General features: G+C 41.0%; 3 protein-coding genes across 3 annotated transcripts; 2 read left to right on the top strand and 1 right to left on the bottom strand.

The window, feature by feature from the left end:
* Positions 1-206: 206 nt before the first annotated feature.
* On the top strand, positions 207-4,954 carry LOC133728810 (LRR receptor-like serine/threonine-protein kinase GSO1). Its single transcript, XM_062156248.1, has 2 exons — positions 207-4,323; positions 4,416-4,954. The coding sequence occupies exons 1-2, from the start codon at positions 906-908 to the stop codon at positions 4,781-4,783; spliced, it is 3,786 nt and encodes a 1,261-aa protein (XP_062012232.1). The 5' UTR covers positions 207-905; the 3' UTR covers positions 4,784-4,954.
* Positions 4,955-5,827: 873 nt separating this feature from the next.
* On the bottom strand, positions 5,828-8,152 carry LOC133732524 (uncharacterized). The gene is made up of 3 exons (XM_062160096.1): positions 7,979-8,152; positions 7,752-7,889; positions 5,828-6,064 (listed from the first exon to the last, which is right to left on the bottom strand). The coding sequence occupies exons 1-3, from the start codon at positions 8,067-8,069 to the stop codon at positions 6,048-6,050; spliced, it is 246 nt and encodes an 81-aa protein (XP_062016080.1). The 5' UTR covers positions 8,070-8,152; the 3' UTR covers positions 5,828-6,047.
* Positions 8,153-19,188: 11,036 nt separating this feature from the next.
* Positions 19,189-25,123, top strand: LOC133728808 (uncharacterized). The gene is made up of 7 exons (XM_062156247.1): positions 19,189-20,815; positions 20,930-21,054; positions 21,771-23,228; positions 23,370-24,150; positions 24,247-24,385; positions 24,610-24,703; positions 24,798-25,123. Exons 1-7 carry the CDS (start codon positions 19,622-19,624, stop codon positions 24,913-24,915), a joined length of 3,909 nt encoding a protein of 1,302 aa, XP_062012231.1. The 5' UTR covers positions 19,189-19,621; the 3' UTR covers positions 24,916-25,123.
* Positions 25,124-25,674: the final 551 nt, after the last annotated feature.

The raw sequence follows: 25,674 nt of genomic DNA, 5'->3' as shown, positions 1-25,674 counted from the left end.
TAGAATAATTTCCAATGTTTAATATGTGATTGAAAAGCATTGTGCAATTAATTCAGAAGTAATTAGTTGGGTTACGTGGGGAATGACAAGGGTTTGGGGGGACTCTGTTTGACTTTGTAAAGCTTATTCATTCCAATTGTTGAACTGTTCATACATTTAAAATGGAAACCCAACCGCTCACTTTCACTGTAGGGTCTTCTTCATTTTTGAACCAACACACCCAAATTCGTAAACCCACGACAATCGTTCCTTGTCGGTCACCCAACTACTGTATCTTCTCCGTGTAAGCAGTAGCAGCAGCCCCATATCTTCTTTAACTTCACATTCAATCAACCACAAAACCCAGCTCACTCCCTCTGTATCTTTCCCCATTTCACTACTAAAATTTGTGCCTTTCTTATTCTCTGACCTTTCTTGTACCTATTCTCATTCCCATTCCCATTCAATGATTTAAAAAAACAATTTCCTCTCTGACCCAGTTTGACCTTCATCTCTATCCCTTTATTTAAGACCACACTGTTCTGTATAGGTCTGCTCTCATTAATGTGAAATGTTTGCAGTCTACAGCTGACAAAACTTGTGGCCTCATTGATATGGTTGTTCTAGTCTTATCTCTTTGAATTCACCAATTCTTAGGCCTCATCAAAACCCCCCAAGTTTCCAATGCATGCAATTACCATCTTTTATTTTTGTACACTTCAAGAACCATATATAGCTTCTCATAGTTCCATGCATCCTCATCTCAAAACCCAAGACCAACATTCAACCACTATTTCCACCCACCCAAGTATTTACTACCGCCTTCAATTCCCTCACCACCAAAAACCCTCAACCCTTTGATCCATTCTTTTATATGAATGAAACAGTTGCGCTGTTTTTTACTCTGTTCTGAATGAAACAGAGCAATGGCTATAACAACAACAAAGATGTCAACTTTACCACTTTTTCTTATTCTTCTTGTCATTTCTTCTATTTTTGTGGAGGCAGAGCTCGATAGCAATACCGCCAATACGACTCTAAAAGTGCTTTTGGAGGTGAAGAAGACGTTTTTGGAGGACCCAATATCCGAAACAGCCTTGCATGGATGGTCTGAAAGCAACCCAAATTTCTGTACTTGGAGAGGAGTGACATGCGGGTCTGACTCGGTCGATGACTCGGTCCAAGTGGTCGGACTCAACCTTTCCGACTCGTCACTCGGCGGGTCAATATCTCCCCAACTCGGTAGTTTGAAGTACCTGCTCCACCTCGATCTCTCTTCTAACGGCCTCACGGGACCCATCCCACCAGCCCTCTCAAACCTCTCGTCCATGGAATCTTTGCTCCTCTTTACGAACCGACTCGGTGGACCCATCCCGAGTGAACTCGGCTCGCTCACGAGTCTCCGGGTCATGAGAATCGGTGACAATGAGCTAACCGGGTCCATTCCAGCCTCATTTGGTAACCTTGTCAATTTGGTCACCCTTGCGGTGGCGTCATGTGGTCTCAACGGTCCAATACCACCCCAACTCGGCCGGCTCGGTCAGCTGGAGAATTTAATCATCCAGCAGAACCAACTCGAGGGTCCAATTCCGGCCGAGTTGGGGAACTGTTCTAGTCTCACTCTGTTCACGGCTGCTGAAAATAAACTCAACGGCTCGATTCCCGGGGAATTGGGTCAGCTCACCAATCTCCAGCTACTCAACTTGGTCAACAACAGCCTCTCCGGGGAGATACCGAGTCAACTCGGTGGGATGAGTCAACTCGGGTACCTGAACTTTATGGGGAACCAACTCGAGGGTGCAATACCCAAGTCCTTGGCTCAATTGGGCAATCTTCAGAATCTTGATTTGTCCATTAACAAGCTCACAGGAGGAATCCCAGAGGAACTAGGTAACATGGGTCAACTGGTTTACTTGGTTTTGTCCAACAACAATCTCTCTGGTGTTATACCAAAGACTATATGCTCCAATGCAACTAGTTTGGAGCACTTGGTGATATCTGATTCTCAAATTTTCGGCGAAATCCCAGCTGAGCTGAGCCAGTGTCAATCCCTGAAGCAACTTGACTTGTCCAACAACTCAATCAGTGGATCAATTCCACTCGAACTGTATGGCTTGGTGGAGTTAACTGACCTCTTGCTCCACAACAACAGCTTGGCTGGTTCAATTTCTCCTTATATAGGCAACCTCAGCAATCTTCAGACTCTTGTTTTGTATCACAACAATTTGCAGGGTCCTCTGCCGAAAGAGATTGGTATGCTTGGGCAGCTAGAGATTTTGTATCTCTATGATAACCAGCTAAGTGGTGAAATCCCAATTGAGATTGGGAATTGTTCGAGTTTGCAGATGATTGACTTCTTTGGGAACAAGTTCAGTGGGGAGATCCCAATCACTATTGGGAGGCTCAAAGATTTGAACTTTCTTCATATCAGGCAGAATGAGCTAGTGGGTGAGCTTCCTGCCGCATTGGGCAACTGTCGTCAACTGACTATCCTGGACTTGGCGGATAACCGTTTGTCTGGTGGCATTCCTATTACATTTGGGTCTCTTCAAGCAATGCAGCAGTTCATGCTATACAACAATTCACTTGAAGGTAATCTTCCTGAAACATTGGTTAATATGGTGAATTTGACTAGAGTGAATTTGTCGAAAAACAAATTGAATGGAAGCATTGCTGCATTATGTAGCTCGAATTCATTCCTTTCTTTTGATGTCACTGACAATGCCTTTGATGGTGAGATTCCTCCCCATCTGGGAAATTCAACCTCCCTTGAGAGGTTGAGATTGGGGAACAACCAATTTACGGGTCCAATCCCAGTTACATTGGGAAAAATCAGTGAGCTATCACTGTTAGATGTGTCAGGGAATTCACTCACTGGACCAATCCCAGCTGAGCTTTCATCGTGCAAGAAATTGTCTCATTTTGATTTGAATGACAACCTTCTTTCTGGCATCATTCCCATGTGGCTTGGAAGTTTGCCTCAGCTAGGAGAGTTGAAGCTCTCCTCGAATCGATTCACAGGGCCGCTTCCCCAAGAGTTGTTCAATTGTTCTAAACTGCTAGTGCTTTCTTTGAATGATAATTTGCTCAATGGAACCCTCCCTGCTGAGATTGGCAACCTGGGTTCTCTCAATGTCCTAAACCTCGACCACAACCAATTCTCGGGACCAATGCCTCCAGCCATTGGTAAGCTAGGCAACCTCTATGAGCTTAGGCTCTCACAAAACAGCTTTGATGGTGACATACCCTATGAGGTTGGACAACTCCAAAATCTTCAGAGCATGTTAGACCTCAGTTCCAATAAACTGAATGGTCAGATCCCAGCATCTATTGGGACACTATCAAAACTTGAGGCGCTTAATCTATCTCACAATCAACTTAGTGGAGAAGTCCCCTCTACAATTGGTGCAATGAGTAGCTTGGGAAAGCTTAATCTCACTTACAACAATCTGGAAGGAAAATTGAGCAAGCAACTCTCACACTGGCCAGCCGAGGCCTTTGCAGGAAATTTACATCTTTGTGGGAACCCTCTTGGTAGCTGCAATGGCAGCAAGAACCAGTCAGGCCCAAATGAATTGACTGTGGTAGTCATTTCTGCATTATGTACTTTAGCTGCAATTGCCCTGCTAATATTTGGAGCTGCTTCTTTCTTGAAACACAGGCGAGAAGCGCTTAGAAAAGCCAGTGAAGTGAACTGCGTGTACTCATCGAGTTCTTCTCATGCTAAGCGGAGACTGCTATTTTCAAATGGTTCTGTCAAGCCAGATTTCAAGTGGAAAGACATCATGGATTCCACCAACAATCTAAGTAAAGAGTTTATGATCGGATCAGGAGGATCCGGAGTAGTCTACAGAGCTGAATTGTCTACCGGAGAAACTGTGGCAGTGAAGAAGATTTTGTACAAGGATGACCTTATGTCAAATAAAAGCTTCACAAGGGAGATTAAGACGCTTGGGAGGATAAGGCACAGGCATTTAGTGAAGCTAATGGGGTATTGTAGCAACAAGGGAGCAGGCTCCAATCTGTTGATCTATGAGTACATGGAAAATGGAAGCGTATGGGATTGGATACACAAAGAACAAGTTAACAGCAAGAAGAAGAGCCTTGATTGGGAAGCAAGGTTAAAGATTGCAGTTGGGTTAGCTCAAGGAGTGGAGTATCTCCACCATGACTGTGTGCCAAAGATCATTCACAGGGACATTAAATCAAGCAATGTCTTGCTAGACTCGAATATGGAGGCACATCTTGGGGATTTTGGCCTTGCCAAGACACTCAATGAGAATTTTGAGTCCAACACAGAATCAACTACATGGTTTGCTGGATCCTACGGTTACATAGCCCCAGGTACTAAACTTTTTTTGCTTTGGATTACTGTTTCTAATTATTTTGGATTCGGAATTTGGGTGGATTCCTAACAAAACTTCATATGATTTCAGAGTATGCATATTCGCTCAAGGCGACAGAAAAGAGTGATGTCTACAGCATGGGAATTGTGCTAATGGAGCTCGTCAGCGGAAAAATGCCGACGGATGCATCTTTTGGAGCGGAGATGGACATGGTGAGATGGGTGGAGACGCATATTGAAATGCAAGATCAAATTCGTGAGGAATTGATAGACCCTGCACTGAGACCACTCTTATCCGGGGAAGAATATGCAGCATTCCAAGTACTAGAGATAGCACTGCAGTGCACAAAAACCAGCCCGGCAGAGAGGCCTTCATCACGGCAAGCCTGTGATCAGTTATTACATGTTTTCAATCATAGGATGGTGGAGTTTGATAAGATGAATGTAGATAGAGTCTGATATGAGAATAAATACACGGGTTTAGTTTTTGGCTAGCAACTATAATGCATTGTTGACGCCATATGTAAGCAGCTGGAATAGGCTCTCTTTGAGGCAAATGTCAATGGCATCGTTTTGTAAAGAGTTTATATCTATCTATGAATCAATGGTATTGTTTTCACCATTATATTTCTGCAATTCTTTCAAATATGAATATCTTTCCATTTTGGTGCAGTATGTTCCTTCTCTACAACACTATTATTGGCCCTCAAAGGAAATTAAATTTAAAGAAACCTGCACTCAAGCAATCAAACTATCAAAGCCAAAGATTCAATACTATGATTCAAACTCAGTTAAAAAACAAAAACAAAAAAGGTCTAGCTGCTGCAGATCCACTGACCTAATAGCACAAAAATCCCAAAAGTGAAGACTTGGGGAGTTGGTTTCTTTTTTACCAATTCAGCTTAAAACATTTGGTCAAACTGCTTTTAAAAGCTCCAACTAAAAGGTCATCCATATTTAAGATGTTTACTTTGCTGATGGATAATAAGAAATAGCACTTCACAGGGAATGCCCTGAGCAAACCACTTCACAAACAGATGCCTGACACACCCACTTCACAAAAGAAAAGAAAAAAAAAAAAAAAAACCTGTAGCAAGTGATTTGCAGATGATTTCTTCATTTTTACCCTTAACGTTCACTATATTCTGTAACACATCAATTCACCAACAATGAATTCACAATATTGTTCGGTTCAGAAACAGATGCTTTTATGTATGTAACTGTCATATTACAACTTTATCGGGGCAAAATCCCCTATTAAATCATTTTTCTACATTTTAATACCAATACTTCTCTCTTCCATGACACCATCTTAACCCTGATTTATTTACTTCTAGAACTAGTTTATATAACTTTAGCACCATCACCAAACGTTCATATTAATACATCATGATACATAACTAAACCTCTAATAGCTACTTGAGCTTTCCACATCATATAAAGAATGATTTATACCCTGTTGCCAAAAAACGCAGCTCTGTTTTTAAAATATAATGCAGCTGGGAGAACTAATGAATCATTCCATTTATTAATAATGCACAAGGCACTGCGTTCATCTTTGCAAAATTAAAGTATAACAACACTTATGCATCTTAAAAAGGTCAGGGAAGTTTTCAACTTGCAAAAATATCAACCTTACATCGAAAGCAAAAAAAGTGCCTACAGCTTTAAGGTCCAAAGGTATCTTGGGACTGGATCATGCCACAACAAACCCAGATGCAAGCTACTCATCATCTTCATCTGCAAATCAGAATAAGAAATTAGAGGAACCATATGAAAGTTACATTTACAGATACTAAATCAGAAGAAAAGAAATGTAGCTTCATTTTCATTTGCTCAATTTATTAGAAAAGAAAAGGAAAAAGTAGTAGGAGCACTGCTATTGCTTAAGACAACAATTTTACACACACACAACCAAAAAAATAAACCATAAAACTGCCAAAGCAATTAGAATGCTAGTATCATAATAATTAACAAATTTTTTTGCTCCTGCTAAGATTTCCTAGAGCAAGTGACCTGACGAAGTTTCTACTAGTTTGGAAACATAGGGATATGAAAGTAACGAGGACTTTGGGCTGAAACTGTAAATAAAAGAATGAATGAATGAGCGATGGACAGGAATCTGATAAATGGACAGAATGGAAGAGCATGGAGAGCAAAATTCACATCATTTCATGGGTACAGGTTTTAGGATTAGCTTGTACAAGCAATACCGAATGATCAGTACACTCTCACAAACTTTTATCTTGCCCGTTATGATTCACCGGGAAAATTGCACTAACAAATATGCTTGTGATTCTTCATGGTTTTGTCATTAAAGGGGGGGGCAGTCTGATAAGCAGGTGAAAGTGGGAAAATGATGCATGGACAAGATTGCAGATCTATTATCACAATATAGGCAATGAAAAGAAAAAAAACTTAACAATTAAAGAGAAAACATATACCAGAAAGCGACCAAAGAAATTAAGTTTGCAACCTAATTAGAGTTTACGAAACAAAAAACAATCTCCAAATACAAAGCATCTCATAGCCCTAAGATCCTAGCATCATATACATTTTTCTTAACCTTCACCTTTCAAGAATATTATGAGTTGCATAATGAACTACATAGCCAGAAGAAAACAAAATACAGGGATTCCTAGTTAGAAATATCAAGATAGTCTGCTGAATTCACATTTCTTTGAAAGACCTACATTTATAGGGTGCAACCCACCTTGAGCTAGAGAGAAACAACACATTATGACTTACGAATTCACACCTTATATCCTTTTGCAAATATAAAATGTCATACTCTGTCCCTGACAAGGTTCAAACCTCAAACCTCACATATAGCAGTAACCACCTAAAAACCACAAACTTTCATTCATCTCCCTCCATATCCCTAAGATCCTAGCATACACAATCTTTTAATCATCTTATTGTCAGATAATAACTTAGATGGTTATATTAAAAGGAAGAACCAAAATACTGAGGTTTCCTGGTTAGAAACATCGACAAAGCCCGCTCAATTCAAATTTTCTAGAAAGGATGAGGTGCAACCCACCTTGAGCTAGAAACCCACCTTGAGCTAGAGAGACACACTGCATATGTCTCACAAATCCTCACCCTGCTATCCATTCGCACATACAACAAGTTCTAGCTTCGCCTCTCAAAATGTTCAAACCACACATAATAACCACAACACTCTAAAAACCAAAACTTTCATCCATTTCTCTCCATAACCCCCCACCATTAACACCAAGAGCATATCAACTACCATAGAAATTGGTTCTTAAGGTGTTTTCCAAATTCCCCAAATCCTCACAAAACAAAACGAGCTTAACAGTCAAGACCGAAACTTTATCTATTGGGTTTCACAATTACAACCACGGACAATCAAAATTGAACTAAATTGTCAAAATTTGAAATCAGTGTTGAAGAAAAATACCAAAATAGCGGCGCTCGTTGGCGGCCTTGGCCTTGTCGAGCATCTTATCAAGGTCCTCCTTGAGCTTATCGTCCCATTTGACGAGCTGGTTTACGAACAGTGCACCCAAACCCATGCCCAGCACGTGCTCCCATGGATCTGAATCGGATCATCGGACATTGGGGGATTAGGGTTTTGATGAGAGTCAATAAGAAATGAATTGAAAGAAGAAGAAGAAGAGAGGTTACGGCGCATGTAAGGGAGCTTGCGGAGGGCGTTGGAGTACATCTGGGTGCCCAGTCCCAATAGGGCTCCGATCGCCGTCGTGCTTATCGGCATCTTCTTCGCAGTTTTAGTCCCACTGTGCCCTCACTCTGTATGAAGCTCAAATATATGAACACGAAAAGAGTGGAAGTGAAAACTGAAATATATGAAGGCCAATTTCTGTAGAAATGAAGTTACAAGGCAAAAGGTAATTTGGTTACTAGTGTTTTTTTGGTATAATGTGGAAGATTGTAAGCTCGATTCACGAAAAAAAAAAAATTGTTTTCATTATGAGTTGTTAATGTGATTAAAAAAAAAATAAAAGCTTATAATTTGGTTAACGTACGAGGCTTTTTGGAAGTTTGGCAAACATATTTATAGTAAATGAATATTTAACTATACTTTTCTATTACTAACAAAGTGATGTGTATATGGATCGGGAAACGACTAGCTCCATTTTTGGCAAAGCCTGATACAAAAACTCTAGTTTCGTGAAGTAGGGCGCCAGCGACCCGGCAGGTTCTATGACTACTACAAGGCGCCTTCAGCTTCGGTTCTTGCAGGCGAGCGAAGTAGGAGGGCGGCTCTGTGTCCCCTTAATGTGGCGGAGGTGTTTTATCGCGCAGTGGTTTGGGTTCGGTGTCAGCATCAGGTTCTTGGATTGGATTGACGTGTTAGTATCGGACGGTGATCTCCATTGCGTGAGAGGTGCTTCGCTCGTTTGAGGTTGACTTTGGGCGATGCTGTTCTGATGAGCGTGGAAAGCGCTTGTGTTATTGGTGCATGGGATGGCCATCACAGTTTCCAGCTAAGGAGGCCACCGGATTGAGTTGGTGGTAACGGGGGGCTTCGGTGAACTTACTGGAGGTCTAGCTCTTGCTGGTTTAGGTTGCAAAGGTGAGGGTTATGGGTTGGGCCTTTGGGATTCATCCCACCTCTCCTTTCCTCTTTGGCTTGAGTTAGGCCTCTTGGGGGTTCTATAGTGGACTAGCCAACGGTAGCCTTACACTGCCCTAATTCTTGACTGTTTCTGCGTTGACTTGTGGAAAGGTGATACGCTAAAAGCAAGCGCATAATTTAACCCTACAAATGTCATCGTTAGTATATAGTAAATAGGGATCGTTCTATTCCGGGGATTGAGGGTACACCTGTAATTGCAAAAACAAATAAATTAATTAAAAAAAGTTAAAAGTATTATTTACAAAAATAAAACAAAAAAAAGAAATATATACAAGTAAATACAAATAAGGGGGTCTTAGGAATATAAAATTAATAAATAAAATAAAGAAAATGTAAAAACATATATACAAGGGTGGAACGCAAGGAACAAAGATCAAAACCAGTTCCATGTAATCAAATTCGATTCAAACCCTATAATTGTTCTTCCAAGTCATAAGAAAGAAGTTGATCATGTGAAACATTCGAAACAAATGATTTCCCATATTTTACTTTCCTTTACTAATTAACCTAAGTGAAAGCACCTAGATCAATCCTATTAAACATGCAATCAAAGTCTAGAAAGCTAGCTAATCAAAACATGTTCAACGCAAGAAGCATAGAGAAAGGTTATCAACTTAAGTGCACAACCTAATATGAATAAGTTCACCTATTTGCAATCCTCTTCAATTGAATTCGACCTTTGTCCAAAGTCTTTACTACTTGTGATTTAGGTTCACAAAACTATTAGGTGAATCGTTTGCCTAAATCTAGCACCAATTACATGCAAATCTTATAAGTGTCGACCCAAATAAGATAAACATATAAAAGTTTTCTGTAAAGCAAATTCAATCGAACAAACTCACATAAGCAACTTAGAATCACAATCATAGAATTTGAAAACTTTATTTAAACATAGAAATTGGGCTTAAACTTTGCCCTAAACATTATTGTTAACTAGAAACAAGTTCATACGAAATCAAACAAGGAAACCAAAAAGGTTACAAGGAAAAGGAACGAATTACACCGTGAGTGGAGATGGAGATGGAGAGCTTGATGGTTGGATCTTGAATCTTGGAAGCAAGCCTTCAAGGTGGATGATGGAGGATATGATCTTCACGGCTCCTTCTTCTTCTTCCTCTCCTTGCTTGAAAACGCAGAACTTCGCAACTAGAGAATGGAGAGAATTTTTCTGAATGAAGAGGTGTTGTGTTGTTGTAGTTTGATGGTGTTTTGGTGTGTCTAAACGTCTAGCTTAGGGGGGTTTATATAGGGGAACGGCCAAGCTTTGCCACACAGCTTCGACCAATCACGTAGCGTCACATCAGCTCTGTTGTGTCATCCAACCAATCAAAAAGCTCCAAAATCAATCCATAATATATTGTTGCTGATTTTCCCATGATTATTTCTGATTTTTCTCTTAATTTTCGGCCAAATATCTAGGCATGAACCTAGACAATGTATCTGGATGCATTTTGGACCTTTCTTCCCTTAAATCTCTCCATGGCTTTATCCTTGATCCTCTCTTGATTTTTGACATTAACTCCATGATTTTCACATTATCTCCATGATTTCCCATGGCAAAAATCAGATTTAATCTCCCATAATATCTTCAAGCCATGTGGTCTCCTAATGCCTTCAGGTTTCCTAGCCTCATCAGGATTCCTGCGTTGACTGGGATTCCTAGTCGGACTAGGAAAACTCCATTTCTTCATTTCAGCTCATTTCTGCATCCCTTGTGCCTTGCCTTTGTCATCTCCAACGTCTCACATCCTTCAAGTGTCTTTAAGCTCATTTCCTTGTCATTTATTCCAATGTACCTAGAAAATAGAAACTAAATTAAAAATGATTAAGTAAAGGAAATAACTAAGTGTTCAAGGAAAACCTAATTTGTGTTTAGCCCAAACTCTAGGTTACTTGACCTAGTGGTAATAGGATTTAATTAGAAGGATCTAGAATCCTAATCAATGTAGAATTACTTTCATTGTATGATTGAGATTCTATGCATTGTAATCCTCTATATAAAGAGGCCCCTATTATTAATGAGAATACACAACAAATTCCTCTCAATTTCAGTTTCTCTACAACACGTTATCAGCACGAGCCCTAACCCTAGCTTTAGAAACCAAAACCCCAGAAATTGATCAAGCTCCACCAGATTTGCCTTGCCTACGCTACTACTGCCCCCGCAGCCCCCGCGTCGCAACTCATCGCTAACCCTACCAGGTTAGCTTCGCTGCCCCTGTAGCGCCCGCAAGCACTGCTTGCCATCTACCTTCGCGCGCGCTCGCCTGCCCTCGCGACCGCGACTCACTAGCGGCCTCGCAGCATCTCCACAGCATCCCCGCAACTATCCTCGCGGCCTCGCGACATCCCCGCAGCGGCCCCGCAACTGTCCTCGCGGCCTCGCGACATCCTCGCAGCGGCCCAGCAACTGTCCTCGCGACATCCCCGCAGCAGTCGCATCCCCGCAGTGGCCCCGCAACAGTCCTCGCGACATCTCCGTAGCGTCCTCGCGACATCCTCCCAGCGACCCTGCAGTATCACTGCACAGCCCAACCAACATCTTTTTTGGTCAAGATTTCCGGCTATTTTTCAAGGTAAACTTTTCTAAAAGTTCCCGTTTTTGAAGTTTTTCAATTTCTTCTTTTTTTTCTCGGGGACTTCCAACATCCCTTCTTCTACCCCCCTTTCTTCTTCATAGGGGAGACCAAAAGCCGAACTGTGGGGGTTCGTGCTCACTCCAAGCTTAGAGCTTGTAGAGTCCTCCAAACTTAGAGTTTGTTGAGAAGTTATGATCGACCACATACATCATTGTTTCGATCTAATCCAAAACCCCTCTTGGAATCGGATTTTCTTGGAAGCGACTACGCTCAGAAAATCCCTAATTTCTTAGAAGCGACTACGCTTGGAAATTCCTAATTTCTTGGAAGCGACTACACTCAGAAATTTTATATGTTTTCGTGGTAGCTTTTCCCGCTCCGAAACTAACCCTTTTCTTGTTCTCTTTCAGGATGAGTAACCTGAACAAATTGGACTTTGCTCCATTGGGAACAACTGGCTCTGAATATCACAGGTAGGTTCGTGATATCCGTCAGCATCTCAAGGCCGATGGAATCTTGAATACGATTCTCGAGCCTAGCCAGGACGTGTTAACTGTTAAGCAAGCTCAAGCTTTGGAAGCAAATAGAGCAGCCTTAGAGGCAAATAAGGCGAAAGCCATCATCCTAATGACTCGTCATATGGATGATTCGCTCCAGTACGAGTGTATGAATGAAGAAGAGCCCAGAAGGCTGTGGGTTTTCACTCGAATAAAGATTTGACAACGTCCGTGACTCCCTGCTTCCTGACCTAGAAGTGAGATGGCATAGCCTCCGCTTCTGTGATTTCAAGTCAGTTCTTGACTACAACTCGGAAGCACTTCGCATTAAATCCTTAATGGAATTCTGTGGTAAAGAGATCACAGATGCGATGTTGATTGAGAAGACTCTCTCTACCTTCCCCGTCTCTGCATTGATGGTTGCTAAGAACTATCGAATCGATGTTACTGCAGGACGGATCACAAGGTTTCATGAGCTCATTGGAGCTATGAATGTCGCTGAAAAGCATGACAACATCCTTGTGAAGAACTATAATTCGAGATCCGTGGGAACAGAGCATATTCCGGAATCTAATTATAGTCGCGCCCCAAAGAGAAGGCGCCAAGAGCGAAACCCTAATCTTAGGGATACTTTTGGACATTCTGGTCCATATAATCGCTCTACTTGGGAAGGTAACTGCCAAAATAGGCGAACACGGAACTGAAGAGGTAAACGTGGAAAGAGAGAGGGAGGAAACGCCTCTGGCCATGTTGGTGGCGCCACCAACACTAAGAGCCATCTAAATGACGCTTTCATAACGCCTCAATCAATGGAGTTTGAGCAAAGAGATGTAGGTTCTCAATGTGGAGTGTCTGATCATTGGGCACACATTTGTAGAGCTCGTGAAGAACTTGTCACCGCCTACAAAACATATTTGTGAAGCAAGAGAAGCTCACTATGTAGAACAAGAAGATCAAGAAGATGATCTAGAGTGAAGGGTTCAAGACTACGAATCTGGCTGGGATAAATAGATCGCCAATTCTGTTTAAGTCTTTATTTTCCAAGAGATGTAGGCAATTGCCATATTATTTTTTTAGTAGATGCCTATGGTTTAGTCTTTCTTCAAAGTAGGCGTACTCAATGTAAATGTGATGTCTAGGAAGGTTTTGAGATAAGTGGTAATTAAGCGAGCTTTGCTCCACCGACATCTCCCTACTCACCTGGTCACATTTGCGTTGGAATTACCGAAAGAAGTTAGACGACTACCATTGTTTTGCATTAGCTAAGCATTTGGATTAGATTCTCCTAATGGTTAAGAGACAATGATGTACTCCGTTGGCTTATGAATAAAATTTTGAGTTCTTTTCATTATGACTCCATTTTGATTCATGAGCATGTTACCTTGTGACTATGATGGCTGGGCCATCAGTATTAATTCAAGGACATGGAATAGCCCAAGTTCTCTTTGCCAAATGGCACCTTGATTAATGTCACAGAAACTCTCTACGCTCCTAGGGCAACTCGCACCTATGGATAGCCAACGGATTCCATGCGAAAACGCATGTAGAGAACAGAAATGAGTTCCTTTGCAATGCCTCTAATGATTGCGAACGATGGCGCATCTTAGAGAAGTTTATGTGTCTCTCTAGTGGACTCTATGTCACTATTCGAGCCATTAAATCCAATAAAGTATGAGAGAAGATCTCTTGGATTTAGACACATATTGGCTTTGTCTCGACAGGATAAGTCACCCTGGTCATGATATGGTGATCCGTCTAATAAAGACTTCACATGGACACCCTCGAGCGAAATGAAGCAAGAATCAAAAATTGATTCCTGGACTTAGCAAGACCGCAACAATTGCAGCATCTGGCGCTGCAGCTGTCTTGGGGCGCCATATGGCCGCCCAAGTCCCTTGTGACAACGCCATATATGGCGCTACCCATGGCCATGACGCCATGGATGTCAATCCCCATGGTTATAACGCCATGGATGCCACTTCCCATGGTCATGACACCATGATGGGTGATGTAGTCACAAACTTTGCTTCAATATGCGTTTCAAACGCTCAGGCCCAACCAAAACTCTCCTTGGTTGCTTCTAAGGCCTCTCGCTCATTTTACAAAGCCACTTCCTTAGGAAAATTAGGACTGAGACCGTCCTATGCAAAGGATATGAAAATACTCATTATGTTCTTACATAGAATCCATAGGGATTCTGTGGACTGATTCAACCAACTTGCGGACGTTTAAATATCTCATGATGTTGGTTGATATGCAAACACGCTGGTCCCGTGTTGTGCCATTGTCCACCTGTAATGCTACTTATGCTACACTCCTAGCAAATATCATATGACAACGGGCTCACTCCCCGGATCATCCTATTCCGTCACTTGGACTTGACGATGCTAGAGAGTTTACATCGAAGACTTTCGATGGATATTACCATGGGACTGATGTTGGATATCATATTCTCATGTAAAAACCCAAATGGTCTCACGGAAACGACTACGATGGTAGTCAGGACATTGGAAATGCACCCCAATCTCCTTATCCTCTTGGGGTGATGCAATATCGCATACAGCAATGCTAATTCGTCTACGACCCACCGCCACTCAATCTACCTCTGCGTTACAGCTAGTGACTGGGTACAAATATCGTACTTACGCATATTTGAGTGTGCCATTTATGTGCCAATTGCGCCGCCACAGCGCTTTATAATGGGTCCTTACAGACGAATGAGCAACTCTGTTGGATTTGAGACTCCAACAATCGTCCGCCACTTCATGCCCTTGCATGGCGATCTCCTTACCGCTAGATTTGCGGATGTCACTTTGATGAGACAGTTTTCCCGTCGTTAGGGGGAGATAAGAACACAGATGTTCAGCAGGAACGACATGAATTGTCGTGGCCTGTCCCCACTATGTCTCATCTCGATCCCTACTAAAGTGACGAGATCACACAAATATGCTGCAAACATGCCTTGCAATGATGGACGTCCCAACGAGAGGACGTAGCGTCACCCTACACAGAGATAGGCATGGCGCCAACGCCATAGAGAGTGGCACTCTGGCGTTACAGGCCATGGCCCCAACTAGGATGCATGGGAGGCCCGTGGATTCGAAGGATACTTTGGCACATTCCAATCCTTTGATCATCGACACTCATAATCCGTCTCATGAGAATCTTCCGGGTTATGGTTATCGTTGGGGGACGCCTCAACGTTAGAACCCTATTCCTGAGAATATAGAGCTCTATGAAACTTACACTAGTGTACATGAGACGTGGGATAGAAACTCCATCATAATTGATGATGTAGTTACGCATTTCGTTGCGCATGAGTTTGTTGAGTTAGATGATATCGAACCACGCTCCGTTGATGAATGAATGCCAACGTAGAGAGATTTGGCCTAAATGGAAAGATGCGATCCAGGTTAAGTTGGATTCTCTAACGAAGAGGAAGGTTTTTGAGCTAGTGATGTCAACACCTCCTAACATAAAACCTGTTGACTAATGGGTCTTCGTTAGAAAGTGTGATGAGAAAAAGAGATGGCAATCTCGCCTTATGGCGCAAGGCTTCTCACAAAACGCCCTGGAATCGACTACGATGAGACATATTCTCTCGTAATGGATGTCATTGCACTCCACTACCTTGTCAGTTTGGTAGTTTCCGAATAACTGAACATGCAGCTTACAAATGTGGTCACTACGTATCTCTATGGGGATCTAGATATGGAATATACATGAAGGTTCATGGTGAAATTCATTTACCCAAGTCAAGTGGCTCTAGGCCACGGAGCGCGTTTACAAAGAGGTTGAAACGCTCACTAAAGTGACTACTTGATTGGGAAGGGATATGCCCACGCGTTTCCATAACAAGTTTCAGATTCTATCGCGGTTCATGTTGGACATGATCTTCATTAGAAGCCCTTAAAGAGTTAAGGGAAACCGCTGAACACTTGAAATCCGATTTTGAGATGAAGGATTATGGGAGAACACGATTATGTCTCGGTTTGGAACTTGAGCATCGTGTTGATAAATGCTTAGGCATTTTGACAAGGTCAAACCTTCAAGCACCCCCATGATCGTCCGTAGTCTTGATCTTGAAAAGGATCCTCTTCGTTCAAAGGATGATGACGAAGATGCGCTAGGGGCAGAAATGCCCTAGTTAAGTACAATATGCGCATTATTGTACTTAGCTCCATGCACAAGACCGGACATCTCATATATTGTGAACTTGTTAGCTAGATATAGCTCTGCGCCAACGCGACGCCATTGGATTGGTGTAAAAGATATCTTTCGATACTTGAGATGTACGATTGATATGGGCTTGTTCTATCCCTACAGAGAGATGATGGATTCGGACCCATCACACACCAGGAACGCCGCCAACACCGGCATGCGTCCCCTCTCCCCATCCCAAAACGAAGTTAGCGTTTTGGAAGGTTTTGCTGATGCTGGGTACCTCTCTGACCCACACAAAGGTCATTCCCAAATTGGTTAAGTGTTCACCATGGGTAAAGACTGCGATATCTTGGATGTCTACATAATAGACCCTAGTCGCTATATCTTCAAACAATGCAGAGACTATTGCTCTTCACGAAAAGATTCGTGAATGTATATGGATTGGATCCATAATTACGCATGTTCGAACAATTGTGGTTTGAAGTCTACCATAGATGAGCCTACGAGCATTTAGGATAATGCAGCTTGTTTTGAACAAATGAAGCAAGGCTACAAGCGACAACACCAAGTTTAATCAGCAACAACAGACTCTCCTCAAGATCAAAATGAACTAGGTTCGATTTGAGGACAGTGTGGCAGACTTGCTCACTAAGTCATTGCCTAAATTCCACTTTCGAGAAACATGTTGGTAGCATCGTTTACGGAAGTTATCCGAACTCCCATGACCGTAGTCATCAGGGGGAGATGCAGACATCAGGGGGAGATGTCTACATGTATGGTCTCGAAACGTGAAGGGTGTGTTGTGCTCTTTTTCCCCTTCGACCGAGGTTATTTTTGTCCCACTGGGTTTTTGTTACTCGGCAAGGTTTTTAATGAGGCAACGAGAGAAGCACCGCGTTTGGGCAACACAAGGGGGAGTGTTCAAGGAAAACCTAATTTGTGTTTAGCCCAAACTCTAGGTTACTTGACCTAGTGGTAATAGGATTTAATTAGAAGGATCTAGAATCCTAATCAATGTAGAATTACTTTCATTGTATGATTGAGATTCTATGCATTGTAATCCTCTATATAAAGAGGCCCCTATTATTAATGAGAATACACAGCAAATTCCTCTCAATTTCAGTTTCTCTACAACACTAAGAAAAATATGAGGAAATAATTATTAAAACGTCGCATAAAAATGCTCCTATCAAAAGGTACACCAAGAGGGCCATTAGGCCTCAAGTTAGTGAAGAAAGGTGCATAGGGTTAGGGTTGTGTGGGAGTGCCCAAATCTTCAATTTCACTATTTGCAAGCTTAACCTGACCACTGGTGCCAAATCATGTCTCAACTTTGACACCGTAGCTATTGCCTTGTCATACTATCGATGTTATACTATACTTTCAAATCTTTAATGTTTCACCACGAACCATGTCATATACAAGGTATATAAATCATTGATAATCTAGATTGCATATTACCGCAATTTTCTGTTGCTACTGTAATCTTTAATGTTACACATTAGTTTCTCCCACTATCTTAATTCTCTGTTTATCTTCCTAGTATATTGGACTGTATGATGTATGATTGTATTCAATAAATCAGAGTTCTTACTTCACCCCAGTTCTCATGCAAAATATTTGCCAATATAGTCATCTTATTGTTACCTACATAGGTCCTCATAAATATCTCACACCATCATTGAGTTCTTACTTCACCCCAGTTCTCATGCAAAATATTTGCCAATATAGTCATCTTATTGTTACCTACATAGGTCCTCATAAATATCTCACACCATCATATCATGATGCGTTTAGTATGACAACCAAAAATTTATGCTCGTAGTTTAGATCATCTCTAAAGACTTTACAAAGATCATGCATATTAGCAATGTTAAAATGAAAATTATAACTGAATGGATCATCCCATATATATGTTCCCAAAAGCTAGATTCCTTGATCTGAAACTACCGGAATGGTTTAGTATCAACCAACTATGCACGTAATAAACCAATTCACACTAATGACAAATTAGTTTTCTGTTTCAATTAGTAAATTACATTTACAAATTTTTATTTGTATTTGAAAATGATTTAAATTCATGCAATCATTAAATTTTAATGTGCTTTATTGATACACCTCATACGTTTTCCAATCTATTAATGTTGCCGAATGCCGACTATTCTATGTGAGTATTATCTCAATGACTCAATATTAGCACTCCAAATTCTGAATGGCCTCCCCCTAATAAGGATTAAGTCATGAACTTTGCGAGAAAGCCTTAAAATTCTGGTTTTACTCATGAGTGGTCAATATATATATGTGAATGGTCAAATCAACACTTTAAACAATTACATGGTAAAAATAATTTTTGTCAATTTATATTCTATGTACTCGATTGCATTGGTCATGCAATTAAAAATGTTGTAGCAAAAGCCAAACATAAAGGGTAATAAAATAAAAAAATGTAAAAGACAATAGGTAAGAATTGGAGGGAGCTTTGAACCCCAAATTGGCATGTAATTTGGGTCTAAAAAAAATTCAAAGGTGTAATTAACTCAATTAAGTAAAACCATTGACTAAAACCAAACCGCACGAGGAAGTCAAATTGGTAAGGCAATGAATCAACAACAAATTAAGACACCCAAAAGACCAAAATAGATTCAGTTTTATCTAGAGCATTCTGAAATAGATTTTATACTCATGGTACGTATTATCGTTCGTTTTTTCAATTTTTAGTCATGTATTGCAAATCTTACAGCCGCGTTTATGGTATAAGATTGAAAACTATAGTAAGAGTTCCAGAACAGAAAGTTTGGTAGACGCTCTCTATTAACAAATTTATCAGTGAAGTTAGCTTTTTGGGTTACCATAGATTGCTAATATGACCCTACATTTCCAACGGCTAATACCAACGTCTTTCTCTCCTTCAATTCCTCCTTTTCCCCACCAAACTCTTAATTCACTGTTTTATTAGCACCCCTTCCTTTGTTCTCATCGTCTTCAATACTAAACACTCTCTGTCTCCGTCTCCATCTCCATCTCTCTCTCTGTGTCTGTGTTTTCTTCTTTGCGGTCACAAGAGTTTACTAAATATAGGTAAAATCTATATGGGTTTGAGGTGAATCCTTTGGTTGGCAAATTGTTTTAGGCCTAAAAACTCTCCTTTGTTTTCGTCTAAAACCAGTGGCTTGTTTCTCTTCCCTGTCAGAGTTGGGATTTTTCATTTCTTAGAAAATTACAGATTGCTTTGTTAACGTAGGTTTTGTGAGGTGGATTGTGGGTTTTATCAATTCTCCCCACCCGGTTTCTTCATATTGGTTCTTTGATTTGTTCCTTTTGGTTCGGATTTCATTCACCCGCAAAATGATTAGGCTATTATAATAGGGTTGGTGCTTCACACAAGCATCAGTTTATACAGCAATACTATTCGGAAAGCCGAGATTAGATGGCATCTTCCCAAGTGGAAATGGCCTCTGCGCCGTTCGGTTGCGTTTTGAGGGATCACAACCGCCGGGACCGGTGCAGAGAGAGCAATGCCAGAGCCACCATAGGTGCTTTGCAGAAGAATCTCAAGAGTTTGGTGAGGGATCATCTCTGCATTGCAGTGTCTTCAAACTCTGGCTCCAATGACAGCAACTCCGAGAACCAGGCTCGAAACAAGGAGCCAAACAAGGATGAGAACAGCAACAGAAACGGTGAAAGAGAAGATGGTTCGGGTTCGGTTATGAGCCCGAGGCATGCTAGGGTTCTTGATCGATGGGCTTTCGCAAGACAAATAGTGACGAAACCAATTGAGAGGCAGAGGAGAGAAGAGGCAGAGGTGGTTTCTGTGCCGAACTCGGCGCCTTCTTCGACAAGGACGTCGACTTCTGCCAAGGAAGAGACTTTAGCAAGAACAGATAGCTTGGCTGATCTCACCAAAAAAGGCGTGGGGGCTTCGTCTCTGGTTCAAATTTGGGAGAAGAGGCTCCACAAATCAGAATCCCTCAAAACCAATTCCAATTCCGAGACAAGTGGGTCAGATTCTGGAGTTAGCTGCCCTGAGAATGAGAATGAGAATGTAATAGTTGCCAATGCTTCACCGTCCAGAGTTTCTGAAGCAGAAAAGGCAGAGTCCCCTGGTGAGAAAGCAGGGGATACTATTTTCTCTATTGAAAAACCAGGGGACTCTGTTTTGGATATGGAAAAAGCAAGGGAGTCTATAGATGAAAGCTATGATGCCGGCACTGTTACTGACATTGAAGATTCTGATAGGATTGCTGTGAATAGCCGGAATTTAGATTCTAAAGAAAAAGAGAAGGTTCGAGTTGTGGATATTATTAGAAGACTGACTGCACAGGGTCCATCGTCCTCTTTGAGTGAGGAAAATGCTAATGATCATGATCAGCAGTTTAGTAGCGCTCACGGATCGCCATGTAGGGATATCCCCCGTGAGTTGTTACGTGATCGGTGTTCCGGGGTTGATCAAGCAGAGCACAGAGGCCTCTCTCATGTTATAAGCTCACCGCGCATCAGAGGGAGGCAGGCATTTGCCGATTTGCTTATGCAGATGGAGCGTGACAGGCATAGGGAACTTGACACACTGGTAAACCGCAAAACAGTTTCTAAGTTCCCACAGCGAGGCCGAACTCGAATTCAGGTGCATTTCTCATTCAATATAGCACAAATTTTCCATAGAAATGTTAATTATCGATTTGCCTTGCAATTTGAATCCTAAACATGGACTTATATACTGTCTTATGTTTATATGCAGTCATTACTTAGGCTTCGATTGCTTCAACGTGGTGTGGCATTTGCAGGTGTAGATGTGCCACCACTTCCGCCAAAAGCATCTCGAGTGAACAAACCGGCGCAAGGATCTAGCATCATGCATCTCAGGTACAATTTTATTCTACTTGCATCAGAAATTAGTTTAAATATTAAGATGGGATATATTAGTTAATATTTCATTATATCAATCTAGTTCTAATACTAGGCTTCTCCTTCCACTTTAGCTTTGCTCATGTTAGTAAAGAATACTGAATACCTTTCAAGTTTAGGTGAAGTAGAGGTCTTAAATGCTACTTTTGATCAAGAGAGAATTGAAATGAACATAAAATTATTTGGTGGCTTTTTAAAACTAAATAAGTAGTGTTTAATGTGACGTTGAATTTTGCTTTCAATGATCCTAGTTGGATTGAGTTATAGTTCAAAGAAAAAGAGAGAATAAAGGACCACTTATGCTGTAGTTTCAATGGGGTTAATACACATTACTCGGAAATGAAGCGAGTCTGATTTTAGAAATGTTTGGTTTGGAAAAAGAGCTTGAAGAAACTTACAAAAATGGTCAGAATTCATGAGGTATAGTGGTGGAATGAAGCTTCCTGTTTAAGCTTCAGAAAGTTAAAGTTTTTCAGTTGTCATCACTTTACCGTTGCATCAGATAACTTAAACTCATAAAAGACTAATCAGATCTGGGTGTAAGATTCAGTCTTCAATATTGACTGTAATGTGTAATATTGGTTAAAGTAAATCTTGGCAAGTCTTTGTTGAACAGGGCTGTAAAGTTCGTTACTTGATACTTTCGTTAACATTGACTATTTACTCGAATTCAGGGAGAAATTTCGTACTAGTGCTGAGCAGGGTTCAGTAGTGCAGGGTGATGCACCTAATCCAAATAGCCCTCATAAGGAGATCATAAAGAACCAGTGTGTCAACGTAGACAAATCCTCCACCTCCAATAAGCCCAGTGAAAGCACTCCTAATCGAGAAGTTAATGTTATGGAACAGCAGAAAGCATCCCCAGTACTGCGTGCTAGTGAAGAAGCGACCCAGAGTTTACACAAATCCTCCACCTCCAATAAGCCCAGTGAAAGCACTTCTAATCGAGAAGTTAATGTTATGGAGCAGCAGAAAACATTCCCAGTACTGCGTGCTAGTGAAGATGTTTGTGAAGAAGCGACCCCCAGTTTACACAAATCCTCCACCTCTAATAAGCCTAGTGAAAGTACTCCTAATCGAGAAGTTACTGTTATGGAGCAGCAGAATGCATCCCCAGTACTGCGTGCTAGTGAAGATGTTTGTGAAGAAGCGACCCAGAGTTTACAGAAATCCTCCACCTCCAATAAGCCTAGTGAAAGCACTCCTAATCGAGAAGTTAATGTTATGGAGCAGCAGAAAACATCCCCAGTACTGCGTGCTAGTGAAGAAGCTATCCCCAGTTTACACAAATCCTCCACCTCCAATAAGCCTAGTGAAAGCCTTCCTAATCGAGAAGTTAATGATATGGAGCAGCAGAAAACATCCCCAGTACTGCGTGCTAGTGAGGATGTTTGTGAAGAAGTGACCCCCAGTTTAGAAGTTTGCTTCCAAGAAACTAGTTCAGTTTCTCAAAGCACCTTGCCAAATGTTAGTGAAGATCTTTGTGAAGTAGCCAGCCCAAGTCCGAAGGTCACCTGGCAAGACACAAGTTCAGTAGCTAGAAACCTTGGTTCGCAAGAAACTGCTGATCCAACCACACCCATAAATGGTTCAAATGAGAATGAGATATGGAAAGGAAAAGGTTCAGTGGATAGAAACCTTGATTCACAAGAAACTGTAGATTCAACAACATCCTTGAATGGTCGCGATGGGGATGATGAAATATGGAAACCCACAAGTTCAGAGGCTAGATACCTTGATTCACAACAAAGTGCAGATACAAGGAAACCCTTGAGTGGTGGGGATGGGACTGGGAATGAAATATGGAAAGGAACAAATTCAGAGGCTAGAAACCTTGACACACATGAAGCTGCAGATACAACCTCATCCTTGAACGGTTGGAATGAAAATGCGATATGGCATGGAACAAGTTTAGAGGCTAGAAACTTTGACTCACAAGTAGATACAACAACATCCTTGGTCGACTGGGATGAGAATGATGATGATTACCAGTATTACGGAGAAACAAATTATGACTGGATCAGTGAGATTTCTCGCCCACGGAGCTATTGGGAAGACATTAGGAAATCATGGTACCAAGAGATGCTTAACTCCAATTCAGAAAAAGGCGAGATACACCAACTCCTTGAAAGGTACCACCTGTATTTCTTTTGTTTTCTCTACCTCATATATATGCCTCATAATTAAAGACATTGCTCTAATTTTGCTTTTTAGCTTCCGAAAATTGCAATCATATCATTTAACTGAATTGAATTTCCCATTTATCTATGCAGAAGAACAGTATCAAATTTTCTTTCTAGTGATTTCCGAGATAGGATAGATAGATTGATGGTATCTCGCATAGAAAGACAAACATGTCATAGTGTCAGTCAAGAAGAAGAAGATGACGAGAGCAGCTATGATAGAATGAATCAAATGGTGTCTTTCTTACAACAACGCAGCAGCGCATCAGGCACTGAAGAAGCAGAAGAAGTGCAAGAACATGTACAGGTACAAGAACAAAACCAAGTCCAAGAACAAGTGCTAGAACACGTGCAAGTCCAAGAACAGGTGCGAGAACATCAAGACCATGAAGACGAGGAGATGACAGAAGAAGAGGAGGAGCAAGAAGAAGCAGAAAAAGTGAAAGAACATGTACAGGTACTAGAACAAAACCAAGTCCAAGAACAAGTGCTAGAACAGGTGCAAGTCCAAGAACAGGTGCAAGAACATCAAGACCACGAGGACGAGGGGATGACAGAAGAAGAGGAAGAAGAAGAAAATGATGACAACTACGATGATGATGAAGAATCAAGGAGCCTAATTAGTGGTCAGTTTCAAGAAGCTAGTGATTATTTTGACCGTGCATCATTGCAGCCTTCACCATCTCACTTTACAACATGGAGTTACCAAGATAATGAAGTTGGGGATGATTCGGACCAAGCCACTTCTCCATCTCCTCACCAACGGTCATCCTTTCCATCTTACTATCCAAATAGTCCACAACTTTCACCATCTCCATCTTACAACGCTAATCACCGGCAGCATTCTCCCTCCCTCAGTCATCCTTCAATGGTGAGTTTTATCATTTTTATTTTACTTTAAAGTTACCTCAGAATATGGTTCAAGTAAGTTACTCAATCCATCGAGAAAACGCTATTGATCTTGCAGGAAATGGAGCTCTTATACGACTTGAGAGGGCATATGATACAACTCTATCAAGAGATGTCGGAGCTAAGAAAAGAAATAAAGAGCTGCGTAGACATGCAAATGACAGTGCAACAATCCATGAACCAGGATGTTCATTCAGGTTTCTGCTGAATTCTTCTGTTTTCCCCTAAATTACAGCCACGTACTTGAGAATAAACTCTTGTACTTCTTTTGACCTTTAGAATCACTTTCAGTCTCTAAGAACAGTTTTAGTTTCTCTTTCGAAATTATAATACCGGTTCTAAAAATGGTGAGTGACTGCATAGTTTTTGCACCATTCCTTGTTCTCTTTCAGTTTCAATTAACTACGGAACTATGTTACAGGTCAAGTGGGGATGAAAAGAAACTCTAGTGGGTTAACAAAGAAAGGCAATTGCCGCATTTGCAATGAAGCAAAAATCGACTCACTTTTGTACAGGTACTTGCTTTTGAAGCTAAGCAAATTCTTCATCATTTCAAAACTTTGTTGGTTTTACTGATCTTGTTTCATATGATCATTTCATATCTTATAGGTGTGGACACATGTGCACCTGTCTCAAGTGTGCTCATGATTTGCAATGGAACAGCGGAAAATGTCCAATCTGTCGAGCTCCGATTGCAGATGTCGTGAAGGCATACATGGATTCTTAAATCTCTACTGGTGTCTGGTGAACGAGTTCTTGCTTCAGAGGACCGTCTTTATTTGTAAAACTAAACGCATTGTGAAGCACAAATTGGCAGAGGAAGGAAGCTAATTAATTTATTCTTATCTTACCTAATTTACTATCTACTTTAATTTTGTAATGTCAAAGTGACTGGGAATTTGGAACATCAGAGGTTGTTTCTCTTTTTCCACATACTCTTTGGAGTGCATGTTTTTTTTAAGAGAAACCACAACTAACAATGCTCTATAATACATCTTAGTATCTTACCATATACAATCCAAAAAAAGGTTGCTCTTTTTCAGAACATGCTCGATTTTATCTCTCCCCAGATTAAGAAAGAAATGCATACTTGATTTGTACCAGTAGCCATGATAAGAAACCAGTAAAGTTCAGATCCCATGTTGTTTACGAATCACAATTACTCTCTACATCAATGTAGGTTCCTTACACAAATCGAAGTGAATTCATTTCCTGAATTCCAGACAGCTTCAGCTTCAGCTTCATTAGGTCTGAAAATGGTACTCAACGTTTACTCTCGACCAGTAACTCTTTTCTCTTTCTAATCAAGCCAAGGACAAGACTCAAAAGAGTTGATGTAACCAAATTGTACTAGTGTACTATTAGGATGTGACCGGATGTTTAACAATTTGCACAAAGAGTATATAACAAAATTATAGGACTTTGTAAGGAACTTTCAGGTACCAAAAGCGAGTAAAGAATCTGCTTTATGTTTGTTATCTCCTTG

The sequence above is a fragment of the Rosa rugosa genome, chromosome 2 (genome assembly GCF_958449725.1).
Source record: "Rosa rugosa chromosome 2, drRosRugo1.1, whole genome shotgun sequence".
Classification (NCBI taxonomy): Eukaryota; Viridiplantae; Streptophyta; class Magnoliopsida; order Rosales; family Rosaceae; genus Rosa; species Rosa rugosa.
The sequence above is the reverse complement of the archived record's forward strand: the minus strand, read 5'-3'. Positions and strand labels throughout refer to the sequence as shown.

Bases quoted from the DNA above. Each gene is read 5' to 3' on its own strand.
- LOC133728808 (XM_062156247.1), top strand. From the start codon at position 19,622: ATGGCATCTTCCCAAGTGGAAATGGCCTCTGCGCCGTTCGGTTGCGTT. The intron at 20,816-20,929 runs GTGCATTTCTCA...GTTTATATGCAG, and splicing joins GAGGCCGAACTCGAATTCAG to TCATTACTTAGGCTTCGATT. The intron at 21,055-21,770 runs GTACAATTTTAT...ACTCGAATTCAG, and splicing joins TCTAGCATCATGCATCTCAG to GGAGAAATTTCGTACTAGTG.
- LOC133728810 (XM_062156248.1), top strand. From the start codon at position 906: ATGGCTATAACAACAACAAAGATGTCAACTTTACCACTTTTTCTTATT. The intron at 4,324-4,415 runs GTACTAAACTTT...ATATGATTTCAG, and splicing joins CTACGGTTACATAGCCCCAG to AGTATGCATATTCGCTCAAG.
- LOC133732524 (XM_062160096.1), bottom strand. From the start codon at position 8,069: ATGCCGATAAGCACGACGGCGATCGGAGCCCTATTGGGACTGGGCACC. The intron at 7,890-7,978 runs GTAACCTCTCTT...GATCCGATTCAG, and splicing joins CAAGCTCCCTTACATGCGCC to ATCCATGGGAGCACGTGCTG.